Below are 14,051 nucleotides of genomic sequence, written 5' to 3'. Positions count from 1 at the left end.
TGCACATCACCCTGAAAACACCATCCCCACTGTCACACTTGGTGGTGGCAGCATCATATTGTGGGGAGGCTTTTAGTCAGCAGGGACAGGGAAGCTTGTCAGAGTTGATGGGAAGGTGGATGGAGCTAAATATAGGCCGTCTTGGAGGAAAACCTGTTAGAGGCTGCAAAAGACTTGAGCCTAGGGCGTAGGTTCACCTTCCAGCAGGGCAACGACCCTAAACATCCTGCCAGAGCTACAATGGGGGGTTTAGATCAGAGCATAATCCTGTGTGTGAACGGCCCAGTCACAGTCCAGACTGAAATCCCAGAGAATCTGTGACAAGACGTGAAAATTACTGAGCACAGACATCTCCATCCAATGTCACTGAGCGAGGGGACAAAGAAGACGGGGCAGAATGTCACGTCTAGATGTGCAAAGCTGGAGGGACAGACCCCAAAAGACTGCAGCAGTAATAGCAGGGAAAGGTGGTCCTACATAGTACTGACTCAGGGGCTGAATACAAATGCACCTCACAATTCTCATATTATATACCTTCTACTTTGTGTTGGTGTGACATAAAACCTCAATAAAATACATTTAAGTTTGTGGGTGTAATGTGGAAAACTTCACAGGATATAAATATTTTTTCAAGGCACTATACAAGAATTGATGCTGTTTTGAAGATATATTTCTTTTTTTTTCACGTGCTTTAGATTTCATTAATCACTATAAATAAACTGCTAATACTTCTCTTTTAAATAGCATTTTTATTCTGTGGCATTGTTTCACAATGTTGGTTTAAGCTTAAAAAAAGAAAAAAAAAATCTTTGTAAAGTATTCATGATATTCCTATACGGGAAATACCTTATTTTCAAATGCTTAATATGCTTTAAAGTGTTTTGCAGAATGTATCTACGAGGGCCGATCATCAGTTTATAGATACAATAATTGATGCACAAACAATAACCACAGTCTGGGAATATGTCTTTATTTTCTTTCTTAGATTTCTTTGACAGTCAGGGTGGGGATGACCTCGTGCTTCTTTGTGAAGTCATCATGACATTTATCCACCAGAACACAGGCTTAAGGGTAGAAGACATCATTTTCAGTGGACACTGTAGTCTTAGATTATAGGGGAATAAAGGTAATGCCTTATTTCTACATTTGGTAAAAATAAATTCCATTGTCAAAATATATGTAAAAATGGGTTAAAAATCACAATCAAGAAATATAATCAGACAATGGTCTGCAACAATAATGTTGCGGTCAAATTTGGATCTAGTAGTTTCACAGGAAAACAGATTATTCAGAACTAAGAGTAATAAATAAAAAGGTTATTAAAAAACATAATCATTGAGATAATTATAAATCAACAGCATTGTCTTGAACACCCAAGAAGATTTTTACATGACAAAACATCCCTATTCAATAAAGTGTAAAAAAGAATGCATGCTTCCAACCTGGGACACCCCAAACTAAACAGGCGTTTTACACCAGGTTTTCTGCGCTTCTTTGTGGGCGCTCCGGAAGAATCTCAGTGAGTTCTGAGCCCTCAGGCTGTGGAGTCTGCCGGCTTTTCCCAGTCTCTAGGGCTTGCTGGTGATATACCCTGTTGGCTGACAGACACATGAGGGCGTTTATCTGAAAGAAAAGGGAGACTAGTGTCTGCCTTTGGGTTCAAAATCTCCTATGAAAAAAAATCCCACTAATAACTTACCCAAGAGGTTTCAGAGGAAAGACATTTTCCTAACGTTCTCCTACCACCACTGACAAATTCTCCATTTCAAGACCCTCTAAAATAGTTTCTGGCTACACAGCATGTTGTGAGTCTCTTAACGTTGAAACTATGCCTATTTTAAAATCACTTGTCTTTTCTGCCGCCCTGTATAAAAAGCTTTTCTTGGCATTTATAATGGCAAAACCTAGAGGTTTGACTGTGGGAATCGATGGTAGACTGATATGTTGGCTTCGCTACTAATTACCAAGAACGTTGAGGATGCAGGACGATTGTAGCTGAGAGCCCTTTATTAATAATCTACGTGTTTTTGAGTCAGATCGACCCCTACCTCAGGATTCTTACAATAAAATACAAGGAAATACATTTTACATTCAGTATATTTTATTGTAAATCCTCCTGATGAAGGGGTCGCTCTGACCTGAAATGGTTATTATTAATGTGAAGGATGACAGATGATTGTAGTAGAGAGTCCTTTATTAATAATCTACGGGTTTCAGGCTCGGCTTCCTTCCTCAGGATAACTTGGAATAAAATATAAGACAATACATTGTATTGTAAATGTTTCCTGAGGAAGGTGCCGGAGTGTACATTATTAATGAAGAACTCTCTATCACAATGATCCGTCATCCTCTCCGTTCTTGGAAATTCACAGTGCAGCTACTTGACTCCTATTGACCCCCATGATTAATACAACACTTTCCTGAGGGCATGTTCTTCTGGATCAGAGTAGGCGGCAGCAGCACAAATACCCACACCATGGATCATGACCACATGGGGGGCCACGGGCTGCCCCTTTCTGACGCACAAGTCATTATTACTATATCACAGGGGCATGTTCTCCAGAGCTCTCAGACATTCAGTCAGATATCTAAGTGTTAAGTATTTGAGAGTCTCGGAGAAAGATCTAATTTTTTCTGAGGTGGTGTATTACTCCAATTACATTCACACCCTTTGTGGGAAAACTATCATGGCCATGTCATTTCATAGCTCTTTATTGTGAGGACTTGGAGCTTTCACAGACCTCAATAATGAACGTGTGGCTCCTCCTTGTCGCCATTTCGTACAACCTAGAAGCAATGTTTCTTTACTCCACAACTACTGGCACAAATAGAGAGTCCCTCTCTACAATGGCACATGATGAAGTATTTTTTTCCAATGGTTTCTATATTTATTCAGGAGAAGTAAAACCTCTATAACCCGCAGTATACAATCAGGTCCATGCAGAACAACATGCTGACCATACAGCGCTCTACAGCACAGCCATAATTCAGCAGTTTGCCGAGTGGTGATGATGTAACGCTTCATTGTATGGTGTCTTATGGAATTCATGTGTAGTACAGAGATGTTCCCACTGGTGGACATGCTTCTAAGGACATATAGCTCCATGGTGGGGTATGGAAAACCCTAATAAATCTATGTGCACACTGTTACCCTCCTAACAACTAGAAAGTAAGTGTCCATGAGACCTTAGTTTCCTCAACAGAACAATGTAAAGACCAACATTTAAAATTTGTCTGGAGATCTGAAAGTCACTTTTTCTATGAAGTTTATGATATTGGAGGGTCTCACAGGTATCACAGAAGATTCGTTCTAACTTACCCATCTCTTTTTTTTAAAGAATAACTAAACTTTTTATTTAATTATTGTTCTACCTTTGTAAAGCTATGAATCTTTGTAATATACTCCAGTACCTGATTTTACTTTGTAAGATCTGTAACTCCATGATGAAAGTGTTGGCTCATCTGCCTAGTTCATGCATCCTTAGGAGCTGATTTTAACTGCCGATCTAACAAGTCTGACTTTCGCTCCCTTCCACAATATCAGACACTGTGCCCTGTGTGTTTATGGGGGGCAGAGGCGACTCTGATTATGGACCTTTGATAGGTTGGTAAGTAAAATTAGCTACTAAGAAAGCAAGACTCGGCAGACGAGCCGGCAGACGTTCCGGCAGATGTTCCAGCAGACATTGTGGCAGATGAACCAGCAGATGAGCCGGCAGACGTTGCTGCAGATGAGCTGGCAGATGGGCCGGCAGACGTTGTGGCAGACAAGCCGGCACTTTTACCATGAAATAAGAAATAGGAGCAATCCAAATTAGGCAATGGAGTATATTACAAATATTCATAACTTTACCAAGACTGATCAATAATGAAATATTACAAATTTTAGTTACTCTTTAATTACATTACATCTCAATTCAGTTTTTTTTTTTTTTTTTTTTAAATATTGCTTTATGTTTCATTATATTGTATGTGATTTCTTGAAACGTAATACAAATCCTAGTAAATCCTAGTCTGATGTAATATTTAATTAGATGGGGGCTGTCTTTTCATTCATACAGTCCAAACCACAGGCAGCAGAATCAGAGCCCATCGGCACAACTGTATCCAAAAAATATTTTACTTAAGGTACCGTCACACTAAACGATATCGCTAGCGATCCGTGACGTTGCAGCGTCCTGGCTAGCGATATCGTTTAGTTTGACACGCAGCAGCGATCAGGATCCTGCTGTGATGTCGCTGGTCGCTGAATAAAGTCCAGAACTTTATTTGGTCGTCCGATCGCTGTGTATCATTGTGTTTGAAAGCAAAAGCAACGATACCAGCGATGTTTTACACTGGTAACCAGGGTAAACATCGGGTTACCAAGCGCAGGGCCGCGCTTAGTAACCCGATGTTTACCCTGGTTACCAGCGTAAAAGTAAAAAAAACAAACAGTACATGCTCACCTGCGCGTCCCCCAGCCTCTGCTTCCTGACACTGACTGAGCGCCTAAACTGAAAGTGAAAGCACAGCGGTGACGTCACCGCTGTGCTGTTAGGGCCGGAGCTCAGTCAGTGTCAGGAAGCAGAGGCTGGGGGACGCGCAGGTGAGCATGTACTGTTTGTTTTTTTTACTTTTACGCTGGTAACCAGGGTAAACATCGGGTTACTAAGCGCGGCCCTGCGCTTAGCAACCCGATGTTTACCCTGGTTACCCGGGGGCCTCGGCATCGTTGGTCGCTGGAGAGCGGTCTGTGTGACAGCTCCCCAGCGATCAAACAGCGACGCTGCAGCGATCGGCATCGTTGTCGCTATCGCTGCAGCGTCGCTTCGTGTGAAGGTACCTTTAATGTGACGGTACCTTAAGTAATGCTGCTACGTTTCAGAGAAAACATATAGTCAGATAAGCCAGCGTGGAATATAGGGAGAGGCAGACCAGTCTGGCTTCTCCCCACCTCGCCCCCGTTGATTGATGGGTCTCTTCCTATGTATACACATGGGAGAAACCTGTCAGTCAGCCGGCCCTGGCGGGGAGATGCCAGCCGCACCCGGACAGACCATGTTTTCTCTGAGAAACCACAGTGGTTCATAGTACACAGCATAGTAAATCGATAACATTCTCATAAGGGCAGGCATGTTATATAGATTTTGATGAAAGATCATATCATTGCATACGTTTTTTGTAATATGCACTTCTGATATTTCCCCCTTATTTATACATCTACAATCAAGTACTGATGACAAGTCAAAAAATTCACCCAGACAGACACGTCTGAAGTTTGATAAAGAAACATTTAATTGCTTTTTAAGCTCTTACATTCCATAATTAGTGATTCACAGCAAAACCAAAAGAGGAAAAATTATACTGTAAAACAAAAGTAACTTTGCTGAATCAAAACCACTTGATTTGTGTGAGGTCGTGTCTTTCTGTGTCTTATACATTTGTCTTATATATTTGTGTTATACATGTGTCTTATATCTGTGTCTTATATACCTATGTGTCTTATATCTGTGTCTTATATGTGTGTGATATATGTGTGTGATACGTGACTTATATATGTGTCTTATATCTGTGTCTTATATGTGTGTGATACGTGACTTATATATGTGTCTTATATCTGTGTCTTATACATGTATCTTATATATGTGTTGAACTAGATGGACTTAAAGTCTTCCTTCAACCTTAATAACTATGTTACTATGTTACTATGTGTATGTGTCTTATACATTTGTCTTATATATGTGTCTTATATCTGTGTCTTATATATGTGTGTGATATAGGTCTTATATCTGTGTCTTATATCTGTGTCTTATATCTGTGTCTTGTACATGTGTCTTGTACATGTGTCTTGTACATGTGTCTTATACATGCGTCTTATATGTGTGTGATATGTGTCTTACATATGTGTGTTATATATGTGTCTTATATATGTCTTATATGTGTGTGTTATATATATATATATGTCTTATATATGTGTCTTACATATGTATGTGTTATATATGTGTCTTATATACCGCATGTGTCTTATGTTGCAGTATGGACAGAAAAGACATGGATTCGGGAAAAACAGGGTTTAGAAGCCAAATTGAACATTTTCTTATCTAAGTTCTTGGCTGCCGTTTTGGTAGGACCATCCACGTGCAGCTGAGGTTTACGATAAACTCTTGGGTTTGCGGTGACAAACACTCTACATACTGACTTTATCATCAGTTTGTACAGTCGTAAACCCCATGAACCATCCTTGACTATACCGCTTCTGCAGATTAGGGGAACATTAGTGGAGCAAGAGAGATGTGAGGAGACTCGGGCTCGTCTTTACACAGAGTCCTGGCCCTAAATCTGGAAACCCACAAAACGAAATTTCTAGACTAAAGTACTATGTATGGGTCTGCCCCGGGCGTGTTCATGTTACAATTTATAACAGATGTAAACTGGGATTATGGTGAAACCATTATTATTCCAACAAACTGTTTTTCTTCTTATTATACATCAGAAAATCTATAGGGGAAATTAGCAGAGGTCTCCGGGAGGTTTAGTAGAGGACATGTCTAGTTCATGCATCTATATCTTACATTTTTTGGATTATGCTGCTTGACATGCTGACTGCGATGAGTTTGAATTGAAGCTTTTTGATGCTTTTATTTTTCTTTTACAAACCTATAAGGGATTACCATTAAATACAGATCATCCATATGTGTTATTATAAAAGCTATCCTTGACTCCTGTTTATGGCAGCCATGACTTATCCGTTTGGACATGAATGGATCCCATGCTGAAAAATATCTCCAACACTTTCCATTGACTTTTGTTTTTTGGATTTTTTTTCTCACTTTATTAGTTGTTTTTAACAACTAGAATAGCATTCCAGATGGAACAAAAACTAGCACCAGTGTGAACAGGCCTTACATTTATGCTAAGCAGATATTTTTTATTTCACCATATTACCGTGAGCCGGTACACTACAGGTCTGTTAGATTCCCACCGTAAAAGGCAGGTTGTAGTATTCCTGAAGTGTCCTAACAGCTAATATATTGTGCTTAGGTGTCTCTGCCAATTATCACTAATCTCAGGTTCTGAAGGGTGAACATGTATATATTAGATTTTCATTAAATTTAGATATAAAATGCAGAAACTTTTTATGCATTGAAGGAAAGGAACTAGGAAAGGAGCTAGGAGAACTGTACTTGCACCAAGTAATGGTGGCCACACACTGAGGTCTGGTGATTTGGACTCATGACTGTCAAACATGGCCATATACTAGCACAATAGTGCATGGCAAAGCCTGAGGAAACCTACTAATGCTTTTACTACATTAAATCCTTACAGTATAGCGGAGTAATCGTTCCTTCCTTGGGAACTTCAGATGTTGTTAGAGCGATCCCACCCTACAATCATCTCCATGGATCTGAGGTAGGGCGTGATGACAGGCTGATTTCACTTGGAGTATAGTTTTATATGAATATATATTCTAGGGCTGGATGAACCCATTGATAAAGTGTCGCTGATCATTGGTAATAGTGTAAAGTTATGCATCATTAATGGTCAGTAGAAGTTGTTTGCAGGTAAAGACATAATTCTGGTGACTGTAGACATATATGTGATTACATGTATGTATGTGATCCGCATTGACTCAGATCGCTGCAGTTTCTACCGGTTTAGTTTGCCCTCTAGTTACACTTAGGATACGGAGTACAGTAGCCATTTTGTAAGTTAGTGCAATCTCTAGGTGTCAATCCATCATTTTAGACCATATTGACTATACATTGTTTCATGTGTCCTCCCCAAACCATCAAGCATGTCTCACATCTTATGAAGCCACCAGATCAGCGATGACGGTCAGTAGTGGCTATGATCTCTGTACTGTGGGTAAAAGCTCCATGTTCTACTGTTCCCAGACATGGCAGACTTGTTTGCACTCATGCCAGGACACCAGTCCCTATACTGTATGGCTATCTTTACTGTAAGGTATCTGCAACATACAGACTAAACATTGCATACAAAGGGCAGACCAACTATAGTAGCTATTGGATACATTATTAAAACTCCAACATTAAAATAAAGAGGATTTCAAAATATGTTATGAACATAAAATGGTGCCAATTTTTACTCAGTCGCTTGGAGTCTAAAACTTTCGGCCAGTAACTCGCAGCACAGCATAGTTGAAAGATGCACCTATCATATATGTGAGCTGTAAAGGAACATACAGAAGAAAGAACATGGACATTAACAGAATCATTGCATGGCAGAAGCAGTAAGTCTATACACGGCATAACCACATTATCATTGCCAACGTGTGACCCTAGTAATAGCACCCTCTATTAGGTCAGTAGGGCCACAACTGTCCCGCGAGAACGTGAGATGTCAGATACTAGAGGCAATTGTGAGCTTCCCCTTTAATGCCCTCATATTCTCAGTGGCTCAGAAGTTTACACACATTGTCTTTGGCAGCATTGCCTTTACAATGTCTAAAGCTGCTTTTACAATGAAAGACCATTGTGAACCAGTGTTGAGAAAACGCTTGTTTCACAATAATCATCGGGTGTAAAGATTTTTTTTGCACCACAAAAAATTATCGTTCTCGGTGGTGCATTGACCTGTGTGAACAGGACCGCACTGACGAGAACTATGACAGCTGTCCAGACCCAGTACTCTTCCATAGATTTTACTTTGGTCTCTCTACTTCCGATCTGGTGTGTCAAAATGCTGGAGAGAGGAGATCAGCAGATAGAGCTGCCGAGATCCAGGCTGGCCTCAGTGTAAACGGCTGCCTGTGCTCAGACACCGCTACCTGAGAGACTCCATGGTGATGAAACTTGCATATTGTCGTTGAACAAGTGGCAGCGTTACTTCAGGTGTTTGGAAGATGTTCACCAGAATCTAGCAGACTTATGAAGCTCTACAACTCCATCTCTGATCATTCGGCTGAATTTATTTGATTTTCACATGGTGGCAAGAGGCAATTAGGCCTTAAAGTCTGACCTTAAAGGGGCTGTCTGGTCTTGTGCTATTGATGACCTTTCATTTGGGTAAAAAGCATGTGAATACAAGTGAAAATGTGTGAATTCAAAAATCATCAGATTAATGGCTCATACTCATCTGCATTTAAAACTGTTGAGTGCAATCTGATAAAAAATCGAATTGTACTCTGACAAATGTCAGTCAATGACTCTGTGCTCATCTGCGATTTTTTTCTCAGCTTGGATAGGACTGAGAAAAATAAATTGCAGCATGCTGCAAGTGGCCATGTATATAGGATGAGACTTACCAATGCAAGTCAATGGGTGAGATAAAAAAACTACACGGTACACAGACCATGCGTGTCCGGTGCAATTTCTAGGTGTAAAAGATGGTAGGGGAGTGTTTTTTTTTTTTTAAATAAAGAACTTTGCTCTGTGCGTCTGTTTTTTTTTTTTACTTAAACTGACAGGGTTAGTAAAAGGGATGTGTTATATACGCCTCTCTATTATTAACCCCTGGGCTTGATGTCAGCTGACATTACACAGCTGAAATCAACCCCAATACTATTACCCCACTTGCCAGGGCAGGTGGGAAGAGCAGAGGCTAAGCACCAGAATTGCTGCATCTAATGGATGTGCCATTTCTGGAGCAGCTGAGGGCTTATGTTCTTAATCTGGGAGAGGGCCAATATCCATGGCCCCTTTCTAGGCTATTAATATCAGCCCACAGCTGTCTTCCTAGCATTTGCTGGTTATTAGAAATAGGGGCACCCTATGTCATTTTTTTGGGGGGGTCACCCCTTGTTAATAAACATTAAAGGCTAAGTAGACTGCTGTGAGCTGACATTAATAGCCTGGGAAGCTCCATGCTTAATATCCACTTCCCAGACTATAAAAAACAGCCCCCAGCTCTCGGCTTCACCTCAGCTGGTTAAGAAAAAGATGGGGGACCCACGCATTTTTTTCTTTTAATTCTCTAATTATTAGCTGAATACATTTACAGTAAACTACACAAGCACTGCACTAATTATATCTCTTAGTGACATATTTCTATCTAATTGTTTTATTAGTTAGAAAACTAGCTTGAAATGACAGAGAATTACTGTAATGTAAAAGCTGATGTTAAAAATGCATTGCATACAGATTGCATATTCATGTCATATGGATGTCATATGGATGCTACTTGAGGAAAATCGCATTGTACTCGCATGACACACATCCTACTTTTCAGGACCAACATCCGACCGATTTTATTAACGCTGATGAGTGTGAGCCCTAGTCAATCAAACTCCAAAATGCGGCATAGTAACTTTAAGAAAGGAATCATTTCTCTGGACTCCACAGCCTGTGATTTCCTAATTTTCTGTGAAGTAGCGCTGAGTAAGGTGCTCATTTTTGCCTACAGACACATTTTGAGATTACACCTGATGGCTGGACTTTGATGGGACCAGTAGTGTAGCTACTAGGAGAGTAGAGGGGCGGTTGCCTCAGGTTCCATGCTAAGAGGGGCCTACTTGGATCTGTCACTACTCTTAACTGTATTGGCCCATTGCGCACACAGATATAGCTATGCGGTAAAGTAAGGAGACATGATCACCCAGCAATATCACTCTCCTTATCGCAAGCTGCAGATGGCTTTAAGCCTGCGGTAAGCAGAATGGCAAGGTGATGCAGAATTAAAAGGGCTGACGCACGCACAGGACGTCAGAGTCCAGGCGCAGTAACGTCATCGCGCCATGGCGGGACTCTGATGTCCAGTGTGTGCACCGATGATTTGCAGGTGGACTCGTCAGGATCCTGAATTAGGTGAGAATATGATACTTTTTATTTTAAGTAAAACGTGGTGTGATTGTGGGGGTATCATACAGTATAGGGGGCCCTCATACATTGCATTGTCTATTGTAGGGGCCCTCATACAGTGTGGGGGCTACTGTTGGGGTCCTAATACAGTTTGGGATACTATTGTGGAACCTCTTACAGTGTGGGAGTTACTGTGGGGGCCGTCATACAGTGTGGGGGCTATTATATAGTGTGGGAGGTAATGTGGGAACTTTATAAAGTTTGGGACCTACCGTGAAGACCAAAATACGGTGTAGAGACTATTGTGGGGGGCCATTATATAGTGTAGCACCTAATATGAGGGTTATTACACAGTTTAAGGGCTACTCTGGTAGGCCTTTATACAGTGTGATGACCCTCATAAAGTGTTGGAACTACTGTGGGGCCATTGTACAGTGCAGGATCCATTATACAGTGTGGGGGCTATTGTGGGAACCATTAAAAGTGTGGGGGCTATTATACACTGTGGGGGCATTATACAGTATGCAGACTACTGTGGGGTTCATTATACTTTATATAGTGGAGCTGTGAATACCTCATGCTGAGTATAGGGGAACTGTGGGTCCATCATACTACGTATCGGGGAGATGTTTACCCATCATACTGTGTATAGAGGAGCTGTGGGCCCTTCAAACTGTTTATAGAGGAGCGAGCTGTGATCCCACCATACTGTGTATAGGAGAGCTTTGTGCCCACCATACTGTGTATAGGAGAACTGTGTTCCCATCATACTGTGTATAGGGGAGCTGTGAAGACATCATATTGTGCATAGAGGAGCTGTGGGCCCTCATATTGAGTATAGGGGAACTGTGGGACCATCATAATATGTATCGGGGAGTACCCATCATACTGTGTATAGAGGAGTTGTGGGACCATCATACTATGTATCGGGGAGCTGTTTGCCCATCATACTGAGTATAGGGGAACTGTGGGACCATCATACTATGTATCGGGGAGTACCCATCATACTGTGTATAGAGGAGTTGTGGGACCATCATACTATGTATCAGGTAGCTGTTTACCCATCATACTGTGTATAGGGGAGCTGTGGGCCCCTCATACTGAGTATAGGGGAACTGTGGGTCCATCATACTATGTATACAGGAGCTGTGGGCCCATCATACTGTTTATAGGGGAGCGAGCTGTGTGCCCACCATACTGTGTATAGGAGAACTGTGTGCCCATCATACTGTGTATAGAGGAGCCATGGACACATCATGCTGTGTATACGGGAGCTGTTTACCCATCATACTGTGTATAGGGGAGCTGTTTACCCATCATACTGAGTATTGGGGAACTGTGGGTCCATCATACTATGTATACAGGAGCTGTGTGCCCACCATATTGTGTATAGGAGAACTGTGTGCCCATCATACTGTGTATAGAGGAGCCATGGACACATCATACTGTGTATACGGGAGCTGTGGGCCCATCATACTGTCTATAGTGGAGCTGTGGTCACCATATGGCTGTAATATCAGTGTTGGTCTTTGTATAGAGATTTTTTCAGTAGCACCATGGTCATCTGCTGAGATTCCCCTATACACACATTTAGGGTGAGCCATTTTAGTTTTAGTCAGGGTTACCTAATTAGGGGGTCCACTCAGATGTTTTGCCCCCCTGAGCTGAACCTCTAGGTACGCCCCTGGATGGTAACATAGGCTGTAACCCCCTATTACCACATTGGCATGCCCCTACAGTTGTCCTGGACCTAACACGACACCATCACGTGAGCCGCTTCTCATGTTTTCCTCTTTTTCTTTACATTACGTGCCTCTTTCCAATCTTACAAGTCAGTGAACCACTGTAAAATACTGCCACACATACACCTCCCATTAACTCAAGTGCCGACAATCAGCTTATCAGAAGCCAGGACAGCCTTTTCTGGAATTATTCAAGCTTTCTCATGCACATTAATCTGGGTGTAGGTAAACTTCTGAGCCAGTGGAATTTTAGTATAGTGAATTATAAATTAAATGATCTGCTTGTACACATTTGTTAGAACATTTATGGAGTCATGTGCAAAGTAGATAAGCAATCAGTTGGCTAAATCTGTAGTTTGGTAATATGGAAACTATGGAGGGGGTAGATACGGTATGAGCTTTTGTGACCTCTTCAGAGAGAGAAAATGTCCAATTAAACCTTAAAGTGAACCTGACACCTGATACATGCTACCCTGATCTATGGACAGCATGCGTCGGGCAGCATGGATCAGCTGTCAGGTTCTCTTTAACTTTTCATTAAAAGGAACCTGTCACCCCCCCAGGCGTTTGTAACTAAAAGAGGCACCTTGTGCAGCAGTAATGCTGCATTCTAACTGTGGTGCATCTGGATTCGGGGGAAAGATCTGCCCCGTGGCGATTTCACGGTACGAGGAACAAATTTCAAAAACGATTATTTCAGCAGTGCCAGGGACCCGAACTAAAAGAGCCACCTTGTCAGAATGCAGCATTAGTACTGCACAAGGTGGCTCTTTTAGTTACAAATGCCTGGGGGGGGGGGGGGGGTGACAGGTTCCCTTTAATGTATCTAAGATAGTACACAGGCAATGGGATAATAGTCTCCAGTACTCAACAATCTGAGCACAAAGTAGGGTAAACGTATGTATAAAGCAACACTCACTGAAATCCAACACAGTCCTAAGTGTAAAATCCGGCAGAACTGATCCACGTCAGTCCAGTGTCCAGCTGCAACATGTGTCACCAAGTCTGCGTGCTGTATAAAGACCTGGCGACACATTACAGCTGGACAATGGATTGGTGCTCACATAAATTGGGATATTGAAAATGGACTATATTATTTTCCACTGAATTCACACTGATGAAGTTGGAAATGTTGATACGTGGCAACTTCAACTTTGTGTGCTCCGAATTCTTGATGAGTCCTGACGGAGTGACCTCCAATAGAATGTCAAGGTCAAATGGCTAGAATAAGGAGAGTTTAAGGTTTATCGATACCATACACTTTCATCTAGAAACGAGTCACCGCAGTATGATGATTGTTACCCTCATGCTTTAAGACTGGCTTTGTTGGAGTTTGGTGGGTGTTACTGTACATGTAAATTACTGTGGAGAAGTTTTAGAAAGGTGGGGAAAAAAATGCTGCAAATTAATAATGCTTTAAAAAAAGAAGTGTTAATAGTTTATTTTTCTCAATTAACAAAATGCACAGAGAATGAACAAAAAATTAAAAATCTATTTGAAATTAATACTTGGTGTGACAATTACCCTTTGCCTTCAAAACAGCACAGATTCTTCTAGGTATACTTGCAGA

At 41.4% G+C, this 14,051-nt stretch overlaps 1 protein-coding gene across 3 annotated transcripts in view; it reads right to left on the bottom strand.

Annotated features, from left to right (window-relative positions):
- Nucleotides 1-949: 949 nt before the first annotated feature.
- PLP1 (proteolipid protein 1) overlaps nucleotides 950-14,051 on the bottom strand; it is a 139,796-nt gene continuing 126,694 nt past the window's right edge. The window contains exons 7-8 of one of the 3 annotated variants that reach the window (XR_013221114.1): nucleotides 5,850-8,170; nucleotides 5,255-5,797 (exon numbers count right to left, since the gene is read on the bottom strand). Coding sequence is in view for 2 of the 3 variants with exons in the window: in XM_077283315.1 (XP_077139430.1) it covers nucleotides 1,471-1,623 (153 nt within the window). In the remaining variant the exon portion in view is untranslated. Of the gene's footprint in view, nucleotides 1,624-5,254; nucleotides 8,171-14,051 lie in introns of those variants that run through there. The other 2 variants (XM_077283315.1, XM_077283316.1) reach the window with 2 other exon arrangements.

The sequence above is a fragment of the Ranitomeya variabilis genome, chromosome 2, assembly GCF_051348905.1.
Source record: "Ranitomeya variabilis isolate aRanVar5 chromosome 2, aRanVar5.hap1, whole genome shotgun sequence".
Taxonomy (NCBI): Eukaryota; Metazoa; Chordata; class Amphibia; order Anura; family Dendrobatidae; genus Ranitomeya; species Ranitomeya variabilis.
Note: the sequence above shows the minus strand (reverse complement) of the source record. Positions and strands in the feature narration are given on the sequence as shown.